Source organism: Fundulus heteroclitus, chromosome 12 (assembly GCF_011125445.2).
Source record: "Fundulus heteroclitus isolate FHET01 chromosome 12, MU-UCD_Fhet_4.1, whole genome shotgun sequence".
Taxonomy (NCBI): domain Eukaryota; kingdom Metazoa; phylum Chordata; class Actinopteri; order Cyprinodontiformes; family Fundulidae; genus Fundulus; species Fundulus heteroclitus.
Window position 1 is genome coordinate 31,521,851 of NC_046372.1, and position 25,099 is coordinate 31,546,949.

Here is a 25,099-nt window from a genome sequence, read left to right on the forward strand (position 1 = left end):
AATATGAAGAAAGTTTATTATTAATACGTTTATTTGACAGGGACAGAGCATAAAAAACATTGTTACAATTTGAAGTGCAACTGATGTCATGTTCATTTGTCATATAGCTAATAGCTAATTTGCAGACCAGGACCCTAAGACAAAACAAATACAAACAGTAAGATAAAAACATACAGAACATGTAATACAGACTATATACAAAAGTTGCTCTAATGTTGACAAGTTTTAGTAGATTTGAGCACCTGTTTTCCATAGTTGCTGAACAGTGTACTTGAAAACAAATGTGTATATATATATATATATATATATATATATATATATATATATATATATATATATATATATATATATATATATATATATTATATATATATATATATATATATATATATATATATATATAAACTCCCGGAGATAGGCACCAGCACCCCTCGCGATCCCACAAGGTTTGACGTGTCACAAAATAGATAGATAGATAGATAGATAGATAGATAGATAGATAGATAGATAGATAGATAGATAGATAGATAGATAGATAGATAGATAGATAGATAGATAGATAGATAGATAGATAGATAGATAGATAGATTTTTTTAAAGTTAGACAAAAAATAATCGGGATTTAATCTGAATATAAATCTTAACGTTTAAAATGTTTACGTTTTCAAAATTTAAATCCCAAAACAAGCTTTGGGGTCTACAGACCGCAGTTTGGGATACCCCTCCCCGGAAGTGGGTGGCGGAGTCGCCGTCATCACACCAGTCAGACCACCGTCGACACAGAGTCTGCTGGGATGAAGCTCGACACCGGAGAACCACAGGGATCGATCCAGTTCTGAGGCTGAACCCAGTCTTGGTGATAACGCGGTGAAGCGATCGGATTGTTCGCCGGAGAAGGAAGGAAATCCGCGCGTCGCCAACATGATGGAGGAAATAGACAGATTCCAGGTACCGAGCGCGGTGCAGGAGGCTGAGATGCAGTCTGAGATGCAGCCGCTGGTGAGTCCCTGTGGCAGGCTGCTGTCTGAAAATAATAGCATTGCTGTCTGGCTGTGTTTTTAAACAACATAAAATTAGATTGCAGGATACTTAATGGGCGAGGCCTGTAAACTGAACGAATCCATCACCTATCAGGATTAGTGATGTAGTTGGAGCATCACGTTTTTACTGCCATTAGAGTAAATGTTAAAAACACGGTAGTTTGAAATACTCCGATGGGGTTGATGTGTCAGAGAGAGGGACCCTTGTCCTTCTGTGTAACGCCGGCACCGTCCGGTCTCCTGCGCAGCATCCATCATGTCTGGCGTAAACAAGTATCCCATCCTGACTCTGCTTCTGCTGCTGCTGCTATATCACAGCATCAGCAGCATGTTGCTTTCCTCGACGCTCCTCATTGTACTTTAGCTAGATCGAATGACGACCTTTCGTTTGTTGCATGCACCAAATCATACCGACGTATATGGATATATAATCAGGGTAGTTTGCTCGAGTGGAGCGCTGTGTGGCCTTTAGTGGAGCCCTGGGATACTGCAGCCTATAGGGCGGCCTCCACTGCCCACTTCAAGCCAGACAAGACCTTCGGCAATCTGATCTGCTCTCTGTAGGCGTCCACGGACTCTCATTAATCACCGGGTCCCATGTGGACATTGAATCGGGTTTTTTTCTCCCTGTACTTTAGCTCTGTTAATATTCATTCCAATACATTTTATTTATACGTTATTCAAATTGAATAGATAAAAATGTATCCTATCTCTTGGTCGTGTATTGAGCTTCTTGCTTTCAGTAAAAATAGTGGCCCAGTTGTAAAAAGTTATAATATCTGTTTCTTTTGATTCCTTTTGTTATCCTGTTTTTTTTCAATATTTATTTGTTTTAATTCATAAATCTCTTATTAGGCCTATCAGTTATCATTATTAACTGATATGGGTGTATATATATATATATATATATATATATATATATATATATATATATATATATATATATATATATATATATATATATATATATATAGTGTATTATTGACACTACATCTGTTTAAATCCAAACTTTTATTGATGATGTTTTATTTGTTTTATTGTTGTTGTTTCATCTTCATTTGGAAAGTGACATTGAGCGTTTTGAAAGGCGCTTCTAAATAAAATGTATAATAATAATAATAATAATAATAATAATAATAATAATAATAATAATAATAATAATAATTGTAGGAGGAGGAGTAGTAATAGCAGGGGTATGGTTATTATTTGCTACATTTACAAGGCATCTAATGTATCTAGTACTGACTTTAATGATTGGTGAAGTGTTCTTTCAAATTGTTAAGAAAAGAGAAAGCAAGAGAATATGTCACAGAAAGCAGTATCCTGGTGATATTTTACAAAATGTTGTTTGGTCTTGTTTGTATTTAAATTGTTATGTAACAAAAGGCATGTTAGATATTTTATCAACTAATTTATAGTGGGCCTTTGATTAGTTTTGGCTGCTCAGTTTACAACTAAGACTTTTTTCTTTACTGAAAGTAAAAACCCAAAATCATGACCTAGAGTATATATATATATATATATATATATATATATATATATATATATATATATATATATATATATATATATATATATATACTCTATATATATATATATATATATATATATATATATATATATATATATATATATATATATATATATATATATATATATATATACTACTGTTATGTTTGCTTTCTTTAATTCCCAATTAGCAAACCTGCATTAGCAGGAAGAACCTGAGTACTTAAAATCTCAACACATCTTGGCTTATTGTTTTTACAGTCGAGAAAAAGAGATGGGTATTTAAAGTTTGGATCAGAAATGTGCATATGTGCTCATCTTTCCTTCCATGGTGTATTTTTGACTCTAGGACCCAACTTCTTCCACTGCCTCAGAGACAGACTCAGACACCAGAGAAGGAGAAGCTGTTACTATCAACTATAAGCCTTCCCCCCTCCAGATGAAAATAGGTAGGACATATTTTTTTATGTAGGAATCAGCTGACATCCACATGCAAATTAAATTATAACGATTTTTTAAAACAGATACCAAAGGAATCTGATTAAAAGGTTTGAAGTTTAATCACTTTTTAATTTCATTTTTATCCATTTATGGCTGCAGTGACTGGACATTCCCAGTTTGGATTATTCTGTCAAGTAGTTATATAATAGTTATGCTCTTAATATGTCACATAATTTAAAAGCCAATTCTCCTAATCCAAAGAGTCCCCCAACTGATGCAATCAAAATTAATAAGGCCAAAAATATTGAACTTAATTTCAGCACCTTGGACAGAGTCCAGTAGTGAATTTCGGCACTGTCTTTATCTGTCATGTGATAACATCCAGGAGAAAGGCAAAATGAATGGTTTTAAAAGCTGGTAGAGGGGTGTGGTGGTGGACCAGAGGTAGTGTTTAAAGGCCATATACTGAGGCCTTGGTCCTCGACCCGGCTGTCCTGGGTTCAACTCCTGGCCAGTGGACCTTTGTCTTCCCACTCTCTCTTAACCCATTTTCCTGTCAACAACTTTCAAATAAAGGCCACTAGTGCCACACAAACTAATAATAATATTAATAATAATAAGAAGAATCGTAATCATAACGACAGATAACGCTTATAGTAGTGGAGGTCCAACAGCGAAGATGGCACAAGGAGCAAAGACAAGATAGCAAAAGTCACAGGCATCAACAAATGGAAGAAAACAGAAGCACCTGACAACAACAGAGAAAACATGGGAGGGAGATATACTGTGTGATGGTATGAGGAATAGACAAGGCTGATTAACTGAATAGGAAACAGTTGCAAGGAGTGCAGGCAGCTGAGGAAGAATGGCATAAAACAAACTGAGAAGGAAAACATTGTAATCGGTAGAAAACAGAAAATGAACAAACACGATGACTTAAAATATAAAGCTTAAGAAATAATAAAACAAAAAACTGAGAGAGAAATTACCAGAATATCCTGTAGAGACTTACAACCCAGTACTGGAACAAAGATCACAAAATTGTCCAAACACATTAAACACCATGACATACACAGAACTCACTCTCTGTGATTAGTTCAACCAAAGCCAAATAGACCCAAAATGTTTCCCAAGGCACATTTTTTCCCTATATGTTCACAGACATTTCATCTCATTTCAACTTAAATCTTATTTCACATCATAATATGGATACATACTGCATACTGGTTTAGCTGTATATGATGCTAAAGGAAATTTCCCTCTTTTAATGAGAAACCTAAGAAGAAACTATGAAAAATATATATTTCAACTGATAAAAAACACATGATTACACAAATCTATTGTGTGTTACTTAACTGCCTAGACAAGGAGAAGGATATCTGGTGTCAAACTTTGGTTTCAAATGCAAATTAGTTCTTGTAGTAATTAGGCACTGTAAAGTCTGAGATTTTCATGGCATGAGAAACTTGAATGACGATGCTACGGTTACCATATTCACAAAATAATTTCAAGCAAAAAAATATAATTTAAAATCATTGTTTTGATTTAAAATAGAAAATCTAAAATTTTTCAGACTGCTGAAGTATTACTATAAAATATTGATTATTACAGCTACAAAAATGTTGTTTAGCTAAATATTAAAATGTGATACAAAAGATTTTAGTAAAAACTAAAAAATAAACACCCAATCAACGTAGTATTTTTTTGGAGTAAACATGCTTATTGCACATCATATTTTTATATTTGTTTATTAAACAGGGACAAGGTATAGGAGCATAATTCTCAATGCAAAGCATGCTTTATATGATATTGGATGTCTCAGCTGATTTTTATCTACAGCCCCTGGTATGCAAATAAATGTACATTACACAAAGAACGTTGCAGAAAACAATACAGACCAAAATAGGTTCCAAATTATACCAGTCATATTATAACGTTTGTCATTCAAAACCATTGAACCTTAACAAACTGATATTTACCTGGTTAGTTATTTCGGCCTTCTGCTTCAGCATTTAGCTGATAAATCTTCTGCTTCATGAATGGAAAGTGATCTGCGTTGACGTCATGCTTTTGCCATTGTTGCTAAGCCTTCATTTTGCTCTGGTGGGGATCTAAAATAAACGTTGTTGCTGGCCTTTTAAGTGCCAGGTCCCCGTGCACATGTATCTAAAATTCATAATTTATTCTATTCAAATTCAAACATCAAACAGGACAACTTTCCACGGTTGTTTCAGCCCTTTCATGGTTTTACCTGTGCAAATAACCATAGGAACTATAGTTATTTAAGGGTCTCTTAGTATGCAATGTCCAAACCGTCTGTGAAGTGCTAAAATGTTAGAATTAGAGTCAGCATTCTACGGCAGGTTTGTGAACGCAATCAAGGAATTTGACTTAGGCTCCACTTTGCTCCTAATTAAGACAATTTAAAATGTATGAATCATTGGGAAACGCAAGTTTTTTTATTTTTTTGTTTGTCTATTGCAAATATGTATATATACAGTGGTTTCACGAGAGAGGACGATGAGGTTGAATCAGTGCAAATATGGATCTGGGCACTCTGTCTGTTAAGAGTTCATTAGACTGCCTGGGGAAATAAACTGTCTCTGTGGTGGCTCTTTTTTACAAATTGTGCTCTGTAGCACCGACGTGAAGGGGAAAGTGTTTAAAAGTTTGTGTCCAGAATGTCTAGGGTTGGCAGAGATGTTAGTTGCCCTTGTCTTGACCCTCCACCTGTACAAAACCTAAAAGCTGGGAAGGTCAGTCATAACGTTAGTTTCTTATTAATCCTGTGGTCCTATCTCATTTGCAGAGAAGCAAAGAGACCTTGCCAGAAAGGGCTCATTAAAGAACAGCAACACTGTAAGTAGTCCAGTTAACCAGCAGCCCAAGAAGAACAACGTCATGGCCAGAACACGGTGAGAAACAACGCTGTGGTTGTTGGTTGCTGTAGGAAATCAGTAAAACGCTTCTATCAAAGAGCGCGGTTACAGCTGTTATAGTGTTGTGAATCCAATAAATTCTAAATGAACCCAACCTGAGGAAATGCAATTATAAACAGCGAAACATTTCAACATGCATTAAAGTAGATTTTTACAGAACATGTGATTTAAATTAATTCCATAATGTCTGATTATTCACAGCTTATTGTACTTTTCTCTTTCCATATGGCTGCGGAAAAAAAAAAAGCCATGAAGCAGACCTCGTTCATGCTTCCATTGTTCCTGTAGTACACCTGAAGCTGAGCCTCTTGGCCAGTCTTTGTGATTTTTCTCATGACTTCTGCATGTCATGTTCTTACTTGCCCTTTCCTCCTTTTTCCACACCACGGCAGGTTGGTAGTGCCCAATAAAGGTTATTCCTCTTTAGACCAGAGCCCAGATGAAAAGCCCTTGGTGGCCTTAGATACCGACAGGTAAATTCACCTAAACCTGCTTATTACCTAAATACACACACATGCATCTACAGCCACCCACACATTCTCGTCTAGCTAAATGTAGCGAGGACCATGTGTTAACTCTCATTGACCTCCGTTGATTTTCTGTCATTTTCAACCATTTCTATGCCCTCACCCTGAAAATTACCATAAACCTAACCATTAACAGTGCATACCTAGCCCTAACCTTAACCTAAACTCAAGTAACCCCTTAGTCCTAAATTTTACCGTTGGCATAAAACAAAAACAAAGTGAGGACCAGCAAAATGTCCTCACTATGGTACAAATGGTCCTCACTTTGATGGTGAAATTGGGAAAATGGTCCTCACTCTGCTGCATAAACAGGATAACACACACGCACGCACACATATACAGAAAAATATTGGGTTTTACGAATAGCTAAGATGTGTCTTTGTGTTGCAGTGATGATGATTTCGACATGTCTAGATACTCGTCGTCAGGATATTCTTCTGCAGAGGTGAGATGACTGCGGTGCGCTCCGCTCCCTTTCCTCATATTTACCATTTAATTCCCTTCCATCCCTCATTCCCTCGCCTCAATTCTTCACGGTTGTCAGGAAGCAAAGCATGATGCCTTTATAAGCCCATCTTCAGGCACGCTTATTTCAACCCATCCTGCTTATCCATGCTAATGCTATAGGCGTCTGCTCTCCCTGCAAGTGCATGATTAAACTGCAGGTGTTCCTGCACAAAACAAAATTAAAAAAATCTGAAACATAAAGCAACATATCAATGCAATTAAGTGGTTTGCCTTAGTTTTCTGCACATCTTGTCTTTAAGGGAATCTGCTGTTTACATTACAGACACAACATTATGTTAATTTCTCAGAGGAATCGTGATTCCCATCCTTTGAGAGCACGATTCCATCTGCAATCAGTCGTGCTGCTATGTTTGCACTGACTTGTCTCTGTATGAGTAATAAATGAACAGTTAAAAAAAAAACAGCTTCCCTGTTGGTACTCAGTTTGCAGTGAAACTCTCAAAGAACAAGTAGTAAGAATGGAGAACTGTACATACACTCATGAATGTCAGATCATTTCTGGATATTTAAGTATTTGTTTGAACTGTTGTTTTCCAGTGTAAAAAAAAACTAACAAAAAAAATTGGTTGACATTTTGGAGTCTTTGTTGGTTTTTTAAAACAAACAGAGTCAAATTACTTAAAATGTTTACAAAATGTAAAACTGATACGTTTTCCTTACCAACTTTCCAAAAAAAATGAATTATGTAGTCATCAGCAAGGTTCAGACATATTTCTGGCTGGATATTTGACAACGTTTTTTTTAATAGCTGTAATTGTGATTAGCAAAACTACAATATTTTTCAACCTGTCTTGCATTTTTCCCATTCTGACAAGTTTGCATCTGAGAAGGACTAATGTTGTTTTAAGAGAACACAGATGCAAAGAAATTCTTGTTTTCTTGATATTTTAAAAGTGAATGTAGCCAGAGTAAAAACAGTTCTGCCATGCCCTCTGGCTGATGAAAATGAAAGTTCTTGCCTATATGTCAATGTCTGTGTTGTGGTTAAAAAGATTTAAAGGATTGTGTTTTTGCTGATTGTTACTCATCGCTCATTTGCAGCACCCACTGGATCAAGTTTATGTTCACTCAAGAAACCATTGTTTAGTGTTGCAATCTCAGTTGGCTCAATGTTCTTCATTCAGTCAGCAAAAAAGGTTTAAACAAATTTGTAAATAGAGATTCTTACATCCAACAGAACTTTATTACTCTGTAAAAAAAAAAAGAAAAAAAAGAAAGGGATCATTGTTATAAAGACCAAAATTCTGCCTCACCCAAACTCAATATTATTTAACAGAAAACAAGAGTACAGATGATTTTGCTTTTCAGAAACAGTTTTGTATGGGGTAAAAGCAACACCCCACTATGAGGATGATCACGGATTCCCATTTTTCTCTGGATAGCCCAGAGTCTCTCCTGGCTCTTTCATCGGAAGTTTAGGAAACATTTTGGCTCCTCCTCAGATCTAATTTGTTCCTCTCTCTCCTTTCAGCAAATCAATCAGGATCTGAACATCCAGCTACTGAAAGACGGCTACCGCCTCGACGAGATCCCAGACGACGAGGACCTGGATCTGATCCCACCTAAATCAGTCAACCCCACCTGCATGTGCTGCCAGGCGACCTCCTCCACAACCTGCCAAATCCAGTAACCCCCCCCCCCCCCCTCCCCAAGCCGCAGGCTTCCCTTACCCTCACAAACTTACCCCTGCTGTCTTCATCCGCTGTGAGTTTACCTCGCCACCAGAGTGGCAAAAGTGAGGCATTTATAGAATATCGTCATGACAGTAAAGTGCTGCGATGATTAGGTAAATAATCACACTAACAAGTAAAAACGTCGGCACAAAATCTAGAACATGCAGGAAAAGAGGGAATGTGTGATGGTAAAAGCAGTAAAGTGGTGGATTCCTCCCATGGTAGGACATACACTTCTGTTTGAGAGCTCCTAACCCTGGTGGACGTGATGCGACCCTGATATGAGTTTGCAGGTGTGAAAAGGTCAGTTGCTGCTGCGAAGTGGTCTCCATTTCCCTGACCGAATATAAACGTTACCATTACTGCTGATTCAACTGTTCTGCTCTGGTTCTGCCTTGTTTTAATTTTTTTTTTTCCTCTTTTTATTTTAGTGCATTAACTCTGTGACATTTAGATATCAACCATCCTGTACCTGGTAATGAGAAATGTGGGATGTGTTCTTTATATTCCCCAAACAGATCATCTCTGGTACTGTTTCCTTTGTACTGTACAGGGTTGGTATGTAGCACAGGTCAGATCTTTGCACACGTCAACACCGACATTCTCAGCTTTCACTGCAGCCCAACTCTGCAGAGTTTACGGATGGATGTTTGAACATGAATGACTGTGGTACGAAACTGCATGAAGGCCACCAGAATACAATGTATGGAGGAATATATAAAGCACGTGGCTTTGGCCCAATTGATTTTCTGCTGTGCAATCACATGCTGCTCTTATGGCACGAGCTTGAGTCCTTCAATTTTATTTTGCACTTATTTTATGTTATATGGACTCATATCACTCTTTCCTGCACCATATGTGAAAGTCGCTTACCTGAGATGATCTGTTTCAGGTAAGCCTGAAGGGAAGGCTACACGTTTTAACTGTGACGCTCTGATTTCTACAGTGTCTTGCAGAAGTAGTTATACACCTTGGATTTTTGCACAGTGTGTCAAAAAAAAAAACCTAAGCGTGTTTTATTGGAATCTGATGTGAAAGGACAGCAGAATGCAGATCATCATTGCGGAAGGAAAAGGATACATGGTTTTCATTATTTCTAATATCTAATAATGTGAAAAATGTGGTATGCATTCAATATTTTCTCTGCAATTACATCTGCAAGCCCTTCGTGGTGTTTCTATATCAGCTTGGAACATCCAGACACAGACATCCTCACTCGCTAAATAACTTCAGCGCAGCCAGATTCAGTTTAGAGTTTCTGTAAAGATCATTCTGCAGTACTTGCCACAGATTCTCAATTGGGATAAGGCCTGGACTTTGACAGGACCCTTTTCACACGTAAACAAGCCTTGATCTCCTGTAACCTACTCTCCTGCTGCTTTAAAGTGAACGTCTCTTTTGCAGCCTCTGAACGGTTTTCCCCAGCATGACGCCACCACCACGTTTCACCATGTAGATGGTGTATTAAGGGTTATATGCAGTGTTTTATTTTCCTCCATAAGTGGATTTGCGTGTGGCTTTTGGCAAACTCCAAATTGCAAAACTTCTCCACAAGTTTGCCCCTGACTTTTCCCAGTATGTTATTTGATCTTCAAGATACCATTTGTTCATGAATGTTCTCTGACATTTGTGTAACTTTAAACACAGGGGAGTTCTATATCCTATTTGCACTGCATTTTATTCAGGTTCATCTGAGTAAAAGAGGGCTGAATGCACATGCACTCCACTATTTGGAGAATCATGTATCGTTTTCCTTCTGTTTAACAATTATGAGCTGCTTTGTGTTGGTCAGTCACATTAAAATCTAGTAATATATGTGGAATTTTGTGGTTTTAATTTGATAAAAAGTAAAATAAATAAATAGATAAAAAGGAGTATAATTACTTTACAAGGTGCTGTACTCTATCAAGGCCAAAGGCACAACGGGGGGGAAGTTCAGATAGATTTCCCATACTGAGTTTGTTGCGTTAGACCTTCTCGTTAACTGTATCTCCTCTCTAGTGTCACGGGGGCGTGACGATCGCTGGGCGCTGCTAATCTTTAAGGGAAACATATGAGTCCAGATCAGAAAGAGGCTCCTTCGCCTCTCACACACGCCTCCGTCCACAACTAGAATGCCAGAATGTTAAATGAAAAGGTAACAACGTTGACAAATAGGGTAGGAAGCATTTTGTTATCCCAACATCTAGGATCATTGACCTGGAGCGCCGGTATCCTTCATTTACAACCCTCTCCCTTCTCTGGTTCAGTTGTTTTAATGCAATTAGAGTATGCCTTAAGGACAGAGAAGTTTGAAAAAGCTGTGTTTTTATTGCTGTTATTTTTGGTTTATTTGAGGAAGAAAGATTTTTTTTTAACGTGTAACTTTTTTTCTTTGGTTCCTCTTTTTTAAATGACTTGTATGTATTGTAAACAGTTCCATTACAGTATTTACCAATGTTATTGTCATGTGCAGTGTATGAAGGTGATTAATAAACACAAAGCAAATGGAAACCTCTCCGCTCGGAGTTACGCTTTGAGTGGTTCTCTTTAACGACGCCCATAAATGGATGCATGATGAGGGGGGGAAAAAAGGAGCCACGGGTAAATATTTGCAAGGAAATAAAAAGAAATGTTTAATGATAAAGCTGAGGAGTAATTATTACACGGTTGTGTCAGCTCCAATAACATGAAGCTTCCACTGACAGATCCTGATTACAGTAGCATCCGAAGAAAGGACTTCCACCTGAAAGGCACCGGCATCAAAATCACAGTTATCTTAACGCAACGCGGACGAAAAAGCAGGATGTCACTCGGCAAACATATGCGATGAATGGGGACAAGTATAAAAATGAAGCTCATCCATGTAGTGATTTTAATAAGTCCTCTCACTTTGTAGTAATATTATAAAAGATAACCAGACAAGCAAAAAGAAACAAAAAATAAAATAAAAACATGCTACATGACGGAATACAATCCCTCGCAACAAGGTAGTAATGAAGGCAGTCAACAAAGTGCTACAACAAACAACAACAGTAGAAACAAACAGGTTTTTCTGAGGATTGTGGGAAATGTTGTGCTTCCATGCCACCACATGGGGAGGGGTGATGTGGTCAGACACGACCAAAGCAGGACACGAGTCGCTTATAAAACACAGTTCACACACAAAATAATGTAAAGTTTTGAATGTACAGCCACTGGCACAGTCGGTATTACAGACAGTCACTGATCTGTAGATCTGCAAAGTGTTTCTGAGAAGAAGCAAGATGAAGAATATGAAAAAAAAAGTTTATTCAAGTGGTACCCCAACCACCCAAACCCCCCACCCCCACACCCCCACCCCCCCAGACCCTCCCAGAGATTAAAACGTCAACATTCTCCTCTGCTACAAAGGCACACACTTACACTGAACGAAAACCGTTGCGGTCTGGAAAATGAAAAACAAGCAACATTTTCTTTTATCAGAATGACTTCAGCTATTAAGAGGCTTTTTTTTTTTTTTTTTTTTTTTTTTTTACCCTGTTGTTTTTCTGCGCCTCCAACACCGTTGAGGTCCGTATGAAACAACACAAATGTTGAAGATTGGTGAAGTATTGTAAAATATATTTCCATTTTATTTATTTTTTCGTCCGTGCATGTATTTGCAAGTTTGCCATTGCATATAAAAACATTTCGGTTTTAGCAGCTCGAAGCACAGCTGAAGTCTGTAGCCAAATGTTTAGGAAATTAAATAAGATCTGCATCTCTCTATATTATAACTTCTACTTACACTCTGATAACAACTAACTATACTATTCTGAGTCTAGATCCTGTCTGTTTGACATATTTACATGGTAATACTGCTGTATAGTGCATTCACATTGTATTAGACGCAAAGGTAACTGTAAAATAAATTGTGTATCATTCTTCACTATGAACTGAAGGACTAGCTCCAAAACGTCCAAACTGACAAGGATTGGATCCGCGGTACGATGCTGTAGTTTGGCTGCTCACTTCATCTTTGAACGGAACGTGATTCGACACGTCGAGTTTCTAAGAACAACACTGTTCATGTACATAAACTTGACTTTGATGTGAGATTCTTTCAGAAAAGCTCAAAATAAAACAAGGCAAAAAGAGAAAGAAAAAAAAAAAGAATTAACTAGACGTCCCTGTCAGACCCTGAACAACCTTTAATAAATATAAATCACCTCAGGGAATGAGTCAGTGAGCTCTAGTCAAATGAGAATAAGGTCGCTGTTGCACATGTGAAAGGAAAGTCCCTGAATATTTGTCTGGCTGACTGAGATCCATGTGGAGGTACGTCTGGGTATGTTACCTTCTAATGAACACCCTTCTGAATTTAGAGATTTAAAACACAACGCCAGGAGGTGTTTCACATTCCTGCAGGGCTTTGGCCCCCGGAGTCAGAGGAGGACACGGACGTGGAGCAGCGCCGTCTCTTGGCAATGCTGGAGCCCTGCAGCATGCTGGGATGGAAGCCCGCGTGCCGCCGGGCGTGTTTGGTCAGGTGGTCGCTCCTCATGAAGCACTTCTCGCACAGCGGACAGTTGAAGCGCTTCTCGCCCGTGTGAGTGCGGTAGTGGCGCGTGAGCTCGTCCGATCGGGAGAACTTCTTGCTGCAGTCCGGCCAGGTGCATTCGAAGGGCCGTTCCCCTGAGAAGACAGACATACATTTTATTTTAAAAATTAAAAAACATTTAAAAACGAATCACGCCTATAATGTGTTTCTGTCAATGGCCCTGCTTCACACCAACACCAGTCCCTTGTATACATAATATTATTTATATTACAAATCGGGTCTTGTTGCTACTACAATATAGTTGTCCAATGAAGACCCTTACTGCTACTACAAATGCTACAATTACTATTATCATTCTAGTAGAATATGAGAAATATTTAGTTAGAAATCCCCTAAATTATATCCTTCTAGATTTCAAAAGAAGATTTTTTCGCAATAAAGAGGGTGGGGGGGGGGGGGGGGGACAAATTAAAGATCTAGCTGTGAGACCGTTTGAGACCTGGGTTCTATTAGGCTGCTTTGGATTGAGACCATTTACACGTCTACTCTAGATCAACTTGACAATATGTTGGTCAATTGGAACAATTAACCAACAATAACCCTAGTTTTTTTATTTTTGTCCCTATCTATATGGAGCACTGCTCAGTGCTTTCCCTCTGCCCGCAGTTCTGTGCATTGCTGGTCAGCTGGCTGAAAGAAAGCTGCTACACTTTCCCTTCACTGACATGACAGCCAAATGTTGGCTGCATGCTTGGAAATATTTCCAGGTTTGCCACTGAAGCACAGAATGACTGATTAACCAGTTGTTTGTTTCCTGGAGCATAAATAAATCAACAACGGTATTATTTAGTTATTCAGTGACCAAACGTGGAAATAAAAAGTGTTGTGGTTGCTGAGATTAAAATGACAGCTAACCTGACCCGAGGATACACCCTGATAGTCAAGCCGGCATCACCAGTAGTTGTTGAGGCATTCATAACTCAAGGCAAACACAACAGCGAGCTGCATTGCCAAGTTTTACATTACGCCATTAAGATATATATTAAGATGGCCTTTCAGACAAACGTCATTAGCTGATGCTATATATCCCAAAGGCAGATTGTTTCCCTTTAAATGACGACGATCTCCTGAACTGCATTTAGTTTTTGCATTTCAGCCGCGCTGATAAATATAGAGCTGACTGTTTTAACGACTAGGTTTGGTCTCGCGTGTTCCGTCTCATCACTGAGATCTGTTCCTGCAAACACAGGCAGCAGAATGCAGCTGTTACCAGCACTGCAGCAGGAATGTCCTGGGTTTGAATCTTGGCCAAGGGTCTTTCTGCATGGAGCTTGTCCTCTCGCTGTGCGCGCGGCTTCTCTCCGGGTACTACCATGCAGTCCAAAAATATAATTGTTGAGTTTGTGCATGCATGGTTGTTTCATCTGTGTGACTTTCTGCGTTGCCCTGGGAGGGACAGGACACCTGCCCAGGTTGTACCCCGCCTCTCGCCCTTTGACCACTGGAGACCGGCCCCCATGCCACCCCGCTAGGATAAGCGGGTCCTCCTTTCCTCCAACTCATCCCCAAGAAGAGGACACAATGATACATAAAGGGTAATTCAGGAGAAACAAGTGTAACTCAAACCAACTATGTATGCTCATTGGGCTGAGTTAAAAAAAAAAAAAAACTTAATGTTGATGTTTTTTTTCCTGAGAGGATTAAGCAAATGTTTTCAATGACTTGATGCAATCTGCTGGATTTCCTTAGATAACATATCTACAACCATAATCTGTCTACACGATTCAGTTCAATTGACTTTGCAAAGCGCCTTAAGATGATGTGTGGTGAATTCAAAGAAACTGAATGATTCTTTTTTTTTCTTCATTTAGACTTTAGAGCATGTCTATCAAGATGAGAATAAAAAAAAAATAAATAAAATAAAAAAAGCCACACACGAGGCCACACCCCTCCTCCTCCTCCACGTGTTCCACAGAAACCACGTGTCCGCTCTTGTTTACAACCGGACGGAGGGGTGTGGAGGTGGATGATGTAGGAGAGCGCGGCGGTGGCGCAGGGTGGGTTACCTCCGGACAAGAACACACTGTGACAATTGGGTCGGATCGACCTGCGCGCCTTCCTACTGACAATATACGATGACCGACCCTAATAGCTGCAGATTTAATTCTCCCCGACACCCCCCCTCGAAATAATCGATCAGACTAATTCCGCGTTCAGTGTGATTTATTACACCCCCCGACAGCACGCCAAGAGCGGAAGAACGCGATGTTCCCGCAGGAACCCGCGTCCTGCCGCTGCGTGTCAACAACACATTAAGACATCCTTATCTAACACACGCCTCTTCTCGGCCTGCTCGGGCAGCGGCAGGCGTGATACGACCCGGCGTGTCACTCCCTCCGCAGCCGAACCAGCCCGTAGGACCACCTGTCCTGCTGCCTGTCCTCGCTTGCGGGAACATGTGCTCACGCAGAGTCACGCAGAGTCGCACAAAGACACAATGTGAGCTCAGCATTTTAGGCTGGTAATTAAAAAAAAAAGAAAAGAAAAAAGAAGAAGTAACTGTTGCTTTGGAGTGAGCGGGTAGCCACCGCCATGCGTCTAAAATTATAATGGACGCGGCGGCTAATTATAGTGGGCTGCAAGTGACGCAGCGCGGGTTCGCTGTGGTGTGGTCCACGGAACCGAGCCTTTTTGTAGGCGTGTCGCCCGGCAGAGCCCCAACTCACCGGTGTGGACCCTGAGGTGGGCTTTGAGGTGGGACGACTTCCCGTACATCTTCCCGCAGCCGGCGAAGGGGCAGCCGTGCCTCTTCTCGGGGGTCTCCGTCCTCCCCGGCGCCTTGTTGCGGGGCTCCTTCAGAACCGGCGACACCCGGCTGCTCCCCCGCTCCTCCTTCTCCCTCTCCTGCCTTCCCGCTTCGCCGGCCCCGCCGAGACATCTGCCCTCCCCGCCGGCGCCGATCGGGTCTGGACCGCATTTCTTCAAGTCCAACAAAATCATCGCCACCATTAGTAACGTGCCGTTCTCTTGGTTCTCTTTGAACACGTCGTCGGTCTCCTCCAGAGGACGAGTGGGGACGCGGTCCACGGAGACGTCAACCTCCGACATCGCTGGAGCGGATCAGGGTGGAGTGGAGAGAGTCTGTGTGCAGAGTTGCTGCGGAGTGTAAGGAAACAATCCAAAAAAAGGGGGCAGAGAAACGCGGGGAGACCGCAGTCCTCCTTGGAGACGTGGCTAATGATCCGCACGTCGTCCGCCGTCCTCACAGTGACCGTCCTGCGAAGACGGAACGTTTTCTTCTGGAGGATGCTGGACGGATAAATAAACGCTGCCTCAGGAAAGATAGCAGTCGTGCTCCTCTCTTCTTCGTCTTCTTTCTTTTCCTCTTTCTCTCTTTCTCTCTCTCTCTCTTTTCCGTTTGCGCTACCGTCCCAGGCGTCTGTTGCGTCGTTCTGTGTGTTCCCACTCCAGTGTTCCACTTGTCCTATTTTACCGCGATCAACAGACAGTTCTCTCAACTCCAAGAAACAATTTCGCGGAATTCCGCTGTGTCATAATAGAACCGCGCTGCCATTGGCTGATGGCGACCGCGTCTGGCCCCTTTAAGCTGGCGTTTCTCCGGAGTGACCGATGGAGAAGTGGACCAATCACAGGCCGGGTAGTGGTGGCGATTAGCTCAGAACCAAACCGACGTTGCGTTTGTGTAACGGAAGAGGGCTGGGAAATATAGGTTCAGGGTGTAAAAATGCCCTTTAAAGTTTTCTCTTTGAGCTTATGTTCGCGTGGATGTATTTTAAGCACTTTGGTCTAATGATTAAACAATGTTCGGACACAAAGTTTTAAACATTACAGCTCTGTAATGCTGAAAGAACTTTTAAACAACAAAATATCAACATATCCAAATCCATTTCCCACAGAAGTAATTAAAACCTACAGGTTAATTTACCCCTTTGTAAATGTATTATGATAAAAGCAACATAAAAAAAGTTCCAAGTATGGAGAATCTACAGAAATTACAAGTAGCATAGTTTTCACCCAACATGAATTTGAAAAGCCAGTATGATCATCATCCATTTAATACCGTGTTATGCTGTTTATTTGTGCTTCGTATCTCATTAAGTTTCACATCATTCATAGTTCAGTATACGTCATCTGTTAGTGAAAGTATTGCAGCAATAACTATAGGCCTACCTTCACCATCTTTAACAACACTGTTTAAACTGTGGATCAGTTCAAGCTGCTCTAGGACCTTAGCTGGTTCTAAGACCTTCCTTCCATCAAGGATTTGCACAGGTCTAGGGTCAGGAAAAATGCAACTAACATTTCTGCAGCCCTCATTCCTTTTCACACAAAATACAGTCACTTACTTTCAGGTTAACACTACAGAGACAGTCGCAGTCACTCTGATGGAAATTTAACAGTCAGAGAACCCAGATCAGTACCACGGATGTTTTCATTAAAGCACCTTGTCTTTATCTCTGTTAAAACCATGTGTATATTCATATTCACGTATGCACAAAAAAATTATTTCCATTCTATATTTATATTTACAATGTCTTCATTGAAGGAAAAGTGGAACCAAAGTCAAATTCCATGTTTGCATGCACAAACTTGGCGAAAAAAAGCCGATTTTGATTCTGATACAATCCAGAGAAACAGATTTTGATTGTCTTTCATTGAGAATAGTAGTTAGCTTCTTCGCTACACACCACAAGTGACAAAGTTCAGATTTTGGAGGTAAATGGAACGCAGCATATGAAGCTAGCAGCAATGGTTATCTGGTTCCACTGCCATACAGTCTCCACCCCTCTTTTGAGTTGCTTTTGGCTCATGTAAAGATCTGTGTGCTTGAACAATTCCTCTTTTTGCTTACTTGTGTTTATTAGTTTTATACATTGCTTATTATTTACTCTACAAATAGGTGATACGATTTTTAGTACCACTGACAGCAACCCATGTATTCCAAGTGGCACTTTTACCACAGTTTATGAAACATGGGATGAGACTGTGTAGAAATTAGAGTGTTAGCTTATATATAACTGGTGGTCAAAGCAGAGACAACAACCACCTCTGTTTTTATTAAAACAGGTGGTTGGACCATTTTACTATTATTAAAAGACATGCAGGTCATTTACAACTTGGAATGGGAGGATCTGTCGGGTACCTATTTAAAGAAACTTAAAAATGGCATGTCATTATTGACAAATACAGTATGTCATAACGGACGCTGCACGTGAACTTTTCACTGCTGATCCAAATACATTAGGCATTTTGCAGGAAATAAAAAGAAACACACTCCTTTCTTAAGCTTTTTTTTTTTTTTTAACAAAGCATAGTTTCAAGTTTCGAATGCAGCAGGATGATAACATTAAGTATCATCTAAATCAGGGGTTCCCTAACTTTTCAGCCTGAGGTCCCCAAAATAACAGTGCCTGAGGCTGGTGACCCCATTTTGGTGAGTAGGATTTTTCTTTCACTTCTTGGGATTTTATGAGAATCACATTGTAAAATTACAGGAATAAGATCATATTTTTGCAAGAACCCTTACAAAAAAGTACAGCCAATCTCCCTGTGTTAAAAAGAGAAACGTGGAGCACCTTGTAAAGTTATACTTCTATATAGGTTTCACAAATAAGAAAATGCTTAATCTTTTTAGCACTTTAGCATCAAATTATCTCACAACCACGCGGGGGGGGGGGGGGGGGGGGGGGGGTGTCTTAACCCCCACTTTGGGAACCCCTGAGCCACATTGTAGTTTGGGTGCGATCATAGAGTTTGCTTCCTAAGTTTTGCAGACATTTGTTCCCACCTTTCCAATATTATGACTTTGTGATCATCATGATAAGCAAGCTTCTCTTTCCTCTGAGCTTTGAGCTTTCAACAAAGAGAAATTACAACATGCATACTGTTAGTCCCTTTGGAAGTGTTATAAAACCAGTCTCTCTATCCCAGTCCCCCACTTTAGAAAGGGGTTGCGTCCATTGGAGTGGGTGGCTCATGTACGGCCAATTAGGTTCTATGAAGACCTTGCTGTTTTCAGGGTGCAGAGATTGAGCAACACTTCTCCTAAGCACATTACAAAAAGCGGTAAAAGACTTTAAATGAGCTTCATGTTTTATTTGCTGGAAAAACATGTCTCCTTTCAGGACATCTTTACTCACTAAACAATTTAGTTTTAATTTGCTTCAAAATGCCTCCGTTCCTCTTTGGATAAGTCCTATCTGTACTGCAAGAACACAATGTACAAGTAAATGAATTTAAGAAGACTGCCCACAGACACAAAGTTCCTGTTTGTGCATTTACAACTTGTGCCGTCCCAGAATCACTCACATAACCTCTCCGCTACCCCCACCCCCATCCCCACCCTCCTTTGCTGGATTCAAAAGCAGAACCCCCAAATTTCCAAGAAAAAAGTCTCGTTGAACTTGGGCTCCCCCCTCTCCTCTGGGTCTGTAAACATTTCAGTGAAAGAGGAGGTGCTTCTGCGCGCTGCCGCAGTCTCCCCTGTCTCCCCCACATACCCCCCCTGTTCTCTTTGGAGAGTGCAAGAGTTCAGGATTGCGCCGCACTTCTGGGTCATATCGCCATGTTGACACGGTCGCGGCAGAGATAAGGCTGTTTTTGCGTGTGCAGCAGGCGGGCGAGTGCGCGCGCGCCTGCTTTAACAGGGAGAGAATGAGAGGACACGTGCAGAATGTCGGTACAAAATGTTCCCATATCCACGTGTGGCAGTGTGAGCCAGCTCAGCACTGCGGGCCCCGCTTCCTTGTGAGAACAGACTCCTTTACGCATACATATACACACACACATATGTGTGAGGCATATATGTACACACACACATATACACACACAGGACCACACCAGCACACTTACAAGCGGGAGGACTGGTATTCCCTGTCCGTTCATAAAGACAGACTATGCTGGCGAGAACATTCATAACTCTGACACGTTTAAAGCTAGAGTTGGTAATCTTGTTCAGAAACTGGGTAAAATGGTCAGTACATGTATTTAAAAAAAGGAGGTTAAAAAAATCGATCTCTGTGGGAGCTGCAGGCCTGCAAAAACTCTAACAAACCCATGTCCTTCAGTCCGAAGAGCAGGGATTTGTCAGAGTTCTGGAGGGTATGGCCTCATCTATTGGTTGTCCGATATGCCAGTCATGCTGACAAGCTCACGTAAAGTCATTGAGCGTGCTTGATAGTTTCCACTTGCTGGCTGCTCACGCGCACTTCTTGTATTTATGTATCGGATCAACTTAGCGGTTAGCTTCGGTGTTAGTTGTTCATTGTAGCTCTGCTGCTTCGAACATGGCTAAGAGTCGCAAGACGCAAACCGCGTACAAGTTTACGAGAAGACGAGGAAGGCCTCAGTAGAAAGAAATAATTTGGGAGATATTTCTTTCACGTGATCCCCTGAGGAGCGCAAGAGCATGTAAGACGGTCTTGCGCATACGCAGTTACTCAAAAAGGACTTGGGGAAACTTCCGGAAAAATTGCAGACTCATACCTTTAAAGAACCTTAAGCATAGTTAAAAATAAATCCTTAAAGGGATACTTCAGGACCATTGAAGTAACATTCTGTTTAAAGGGTAGCCTAGTAGGTACAGGGCTAGCCCAAAGTCTCATGGGGCCTAAAACGGAAACTGATTTGCCCCTCCTGTTGCTCCTTCACTGTGATTTTGTCAGTGACCAGGAACACAAAATAACAATGATTTCCCTCCGTTTTCTGCGTTCAAACAATAAAACAATATCTTTAATCTTTAATAGATATTGTAGGCTACAGTACATGTGTGCCACTGGTTTATTGAGACGCAAACTGTCAGAACCGCTAATAAAATTGCTTATACTTGCACCTTTTGCTACATTTTGTATGTACAGCAGGCATGTTGGATACTAAACTTAGGGCTGCTCAGAAACCTGAAACCTTCGCAATATTGTGATTTTGAAAAAGCAGTTGTATTATATTTTTGAATGGTAACTTGAAAAATCAAACTTCTGGAAGATTTACAAAGGAAATAGAGATAGAGTGTAGGTCACTAATAAGTTTTACGATTTGAGAAAGGAACATGCAAAGCTTTATGGTCAGAGTAACTACTAAAAACACAGTTCACTTAAACCTCTGGTTTTTACACAAATATACTTTTTACCAGAACTGAAATACTTCCAAGGTAGTTGACATTTTACACAGGGAGATTACTGCTGGTGTAAAGCCTCCTACCTCAATTTCCTGTGTAAATAATCATTGGCATCTTTGTAAATAACTGCCCAATGCAACTGTGACTACAGTTTAAAGTTTGAGAAAATGGAGTAAGCATATAGTCCTTTATTTACCATAGAATTTGCACAGGCATAAAGTGCTGCTACATTTTTGAGACTCCAGTTGTTTTAAGACTGCAGGGGTCTCTTTTGGTCTTGTCTGTTAGCTTCAGGCTAATCTGTAGTTATACTAAATCGAAACACCAAGACAATTATTTACAGCATGTAAGAGATTATTAGTTAATAGCTACTTTTCTCATATCCCCATTGTGTACCACTGTCTTCATTTAGTCCAATTTATTTCAACGAAAAAGAAACAAATACACATAGAATTAAGTAGTGTAACTTTTTTTTTACTGTGAAAAGAGAAGCAAATATTACATATAATAATATAATTTCTGTTTTTAATGGAGCAATAAGCAATTTCTCACCACTAGGTGGAGCTTGAGCACTGTCTGTAGACCAAAAAGAAGAGGTGTGTCATGCCATGCCTTTCTCCACCTTGCTCCAGTACTTGTCCCCCATTTCCCCTTCTCACCCATTGGCTCATATGTGCATATTTGCAAAGGATAAATACACAGCAAAACAGTATCTCCTTTGGGAAGAACATGTCTAATGAAGACGTGAGTAACTCATAACTTTATAATGCTGTTAGCTAGAGAACAGTTTGATCCGATGGGTGTGCTCGCTGCCATTTTGTGCCTGACGGTAAGAGTTTTATGGGCAGGGAGAGGGTAAGCCCTGAGTGGCAGCTGTGCACGTACGCACATGTGTGGCCGGCCATGTAAACAAATGACTGGAGAACAACACAGAGAGATGGTGTGCAATGTTTAACCATAGTCCATCTAAAAAGATACATTTAGTTCTTCAAAAAACATTTTTTAGTTTTCTCCATCTAAAATAATGAAATTTTGCTTATTGCTCCTTTAAAGTTTATGTTGTTGGAGGATAAGCACAGGCACACATTTGAAATAGGATGGGAGCAACTGTCCCTCATCGGGATAATGACCAAGGAGTAGGGGTCTTGGCATAGGAACTGGAAAATGGTATTAAAATTCTTAATGTTTTGTCAATTTCTGTCTGAACACAGCTCAAAGAAGTCAAACAAACACGAGCTACACACATACCAATCTATTTAACTGTTTATTTACCAATGCATGCCAGACAGGATCCTATTCACATTGAAGAGTACAGATTTGTGTTTGCATCCAAATATGCACTACTTTTATTTCATATGATAATCTCTCTCCGTCTTTCTCTCAGTTAACGTTACAAGTCATCTGTGTACAAGCTGAGTGGAAGAACTGCATGCATTGAAAGGACATAAAATTAAGTGTGACCAATAGGTGGGATACACTGAGTCCCTTTTAGGTTAACATCAGCAATTATTGCAGAAGTATGTGTGCGTAAAACTCCCCTTCAGATTACTAGTCGACAGACTTCATAGAAAGGAAATAAAAAACAATCTCTTGATTATCAGTAAATCATTTTCTCTCCCCCACAATGTATGATATAGCATAATAAAATATTTTTGAAATACTGTACACCGAGACTAGATTGTGGGTTGTATTGTCCTGGCATGCCTCCCTGTTGATGGGGTAAGTGAGCAAGTCACATTCACATCTCCTGCAGTAACAACTCCTTAAACAACAGCATACATGTCAATGTATAAGTCATACCATGGTTTCTACATGCCAAGGACAAGTCTGTAATCTGATATTCTTTGCTGTGGGGATAAACATATCACACAGAAAAATGTTATACTAGGCCAAAAGGGGAGGTCCTAAGTCAAACACAGTCATTTGTTTTCATACTCGTACTCGAGCTGAACTCCACAACCTTAGCTCTCTTGATCCCTGCCTGTTACAGCTTGGCAGAGAATAGGTGGACAGAACGCATCTCCGCCTGTCTCCGTTTGGTTTGACAGTTTGGTTTGGTTCAAAATGGGAGCAGCAACTGTGCATGACCAAAACCTACTCCATAAGCACTATAAAAACAATGTGGAAAAAGAGAGCGCATAAATCCCACCCTTTTGTTTTACTATCAGCAATTTACACTTCTGAGGGTGAATAAACTGAGCCAGCATGAAGACATTCATTCATATGCTATTGCTATTTTCCCATATATATATATATATATATATATATATATATATATATATATATATATATATATATATATATATATATAATCTAAAATCCCCGTTTCTGGGGTAGACTCATAAAGCACAGTGATTAGATATAGGACACCTCTCTTCTTTCTCATCTTCCACTGTGACTCAGTGAAATGCTTCATTTCTTGCATCACTGGGGTAATATTGTCCCTGAGCACTGACCTAGGGTCATCCTTTCATCTCCATAATATTGAAGAAGCTGTATATCTGAGCTTTTGCATGTGTCAAACACCAACAGCACGCTTCTACTTCTATTCTACTTTCATGATCGATACTGATTGTGCATCGGCATTGCAAGCCTTCAGTTGATGTTAAGAACAATACAGGTGCATCTCAGTAAATTTGAATGTAATTTAAAAAAAAAGTTATTTTCAGTAATTCAATTTAAAAGGTAAAACACTTGGATTTGTTGCACCCTGCAAATGAAAAGCCAAACTCTTATCTCAGGAAATTACAATGTGATATGGGCCAAATAAATAATAATCATAATTAAAAAATGCTGTGTACATGATCATGGGGAAGACTGCTGACTTGAAAGTTGCCCATGAGACATTTATTTCCGCTTTCCCAAGGAGGTGGGACCACAAACGTTTTTTGTACAGAAGCTGGCGCTTCAACAAGGGGTGTCCAACCATATAAATAATAAATTGAATGGAAGGAAAAATGTGATAAACAAAGTTCTACAAGGATCGCAGGTAATAACCACAGCCATGAGAGAATTGGGAAGCCTTTCATCTTCTTCTTTACCATTCCCTATAGAGTCTATAGGCCCAAACGCCGCCTCATCAAACTTGCAGGACAAAATGGACACAGTTAACTTAAAATATAAAACACAAAATTTAGCACATCGGTTCTCCAATAAAATAGTCTAACCTTTAGTTTTTCAAAATTTCCATTTGATTTGTGTTTACTTATTATGTAGGGGCCCTAATTTTGATGTTTTAAATGCTGAAGGGGTGCTGAACAAATGAGTGTGCAAATATGTCTGTGTGACCTTTTAGCTTTCAAGTGACCACATGATGGTCTCTAACTGGTTACTTAAAGATTCTCCTTTGGGTGCAGCTCTCCTCACCCATGGCCAATCAGCGCTTTTCATGTATGATGAATTCATCATACCTGTCAATCAGAGTCACAACCCTGGCAGCTTAGATGCACAGGTGAGATTGTCAATCACACATGATCCAAATGGAAGAATCAGACTACAACCACAAGACCGGTGAGAATGGTGCACTAAAACAAAACGTTAGGTTTTGTTAGGAATACAACTCACAGGGCTTTCTCTGGTGGACAAAAAAACAGATAAAGGATCTTGGGCTGGACCAACCTGATTTAACAATCCAGCAGCAGCCAGGTGACTTTGGATGAATTCATGTCCAAGTATAGTTAACTGTGTGGCTACACACACAGCTAGCATGCTGCATGGGCGACCATACATCTGCGTGTGGTAGCTCATGGACCTCTGACTCCAGTCTTGTGAACCCCGTGTCATTCCTGAATGGACTTTGCTTCACAAA

At 40.0% G+C, this 25,099-nt stretch overlaps 2 protein-coding genes across 2 annotated transcripts; one reads left to right on the forward strand and one right to left on the reverse strand.

Moving 5' to 3' along the window:
* The first annotated feature begins 673 nt into the window (after positions 1 to 673).
* On the forward strand, positions 674 to 11,153 carry fam219ab (family with sequence similarity 219 member Ab). The gene is made up of 6 exons (XM_021316886.2): positions 674 to 998; positions 2,898 to 2,997; positions 5,799 to 5,904; positions 6,321 to 6,401; positions 6,846 to 6,900; positions 8,455 to 11,153. The coding sequence occupies exons 1-6, from the start codon at positions 921 to 923 to the stop codon at positions 8,611 to 8,613; spliced, it is 579 nt and encodes a 192-aa protein (XP_021172561.2). The 5' UTR covers positions 674 to 920; the 3' UTR covers positions 8,614 to 11,153.
* Positions 11,154 to 12,123: 970 nt separating this feature from the next.
* Positions 12,124 to 17,104, reverse strand: klf9 (Kruppel-like factor 9). Its single transcript, XM_012863338.3, has 2 exons — positions 15,884 to 17,104; positions 12,124 to 13,291 (listed from the first exon to the last, which is right to left on the reverse strand). Exons 1-2 carry the CDS (start codon positions 16,263 to 16,265, stop codon positions 13,011 to 13,013), a joined length of 663 nt encoding a protein of 220 aa, XP_012718792.2. The 5' UTR covers positions 16,266 to 17,104; the 3' UTR covers positions 12,124 to 13,010.
* Between the last annotated feature and the right edge of the window lie 7,995 nt (positions 17,105 to 25,099).

What these genes read in the sequence shown, in the direction of transcription:
- fam219ab (XM_021316886.2), top strand. Translation starts at nt 921, where the DNA reads ATGATGGAGGAAATAGACAGATTCCAGGTACCGAGCGCGGTGCAGGAG. An exon ending in CCCCCTCCAGATGAAAATAG is followed by an intron (nt 2,998 to 5,798) that starts GTAGGACATATT and finishes TCTCATTTGCAG; the next exon opens with AGAAGCAAAGAGACCTTGCC. An exon ending in CAGGATATTCTTCTGCAGAG is followed by an intron (nt 6,901 to 8,454) that starts GTGAGATGACTG and finishes CTCTCCTTTCAG; the next exon opens with CAAATCAATCAGGATCTGAA.
- klf9 (XM_012863338.3), bottom strand. Translation starts at nt 16,265, where the DNA reads ATGTCGGAGGTTGACGTCTCCGTGGACCGCGTCCCCACTCGTCCTCTG. An exon ending in CCACCTCAGGGTCCACACCG is followed by an intron (nt 13,292 to 15,883) that starts GTGAGTTGGGGC and finishes CTGTCTTCTCAG; the next exon opens with GGGAACGGCCCTTCGAATGC.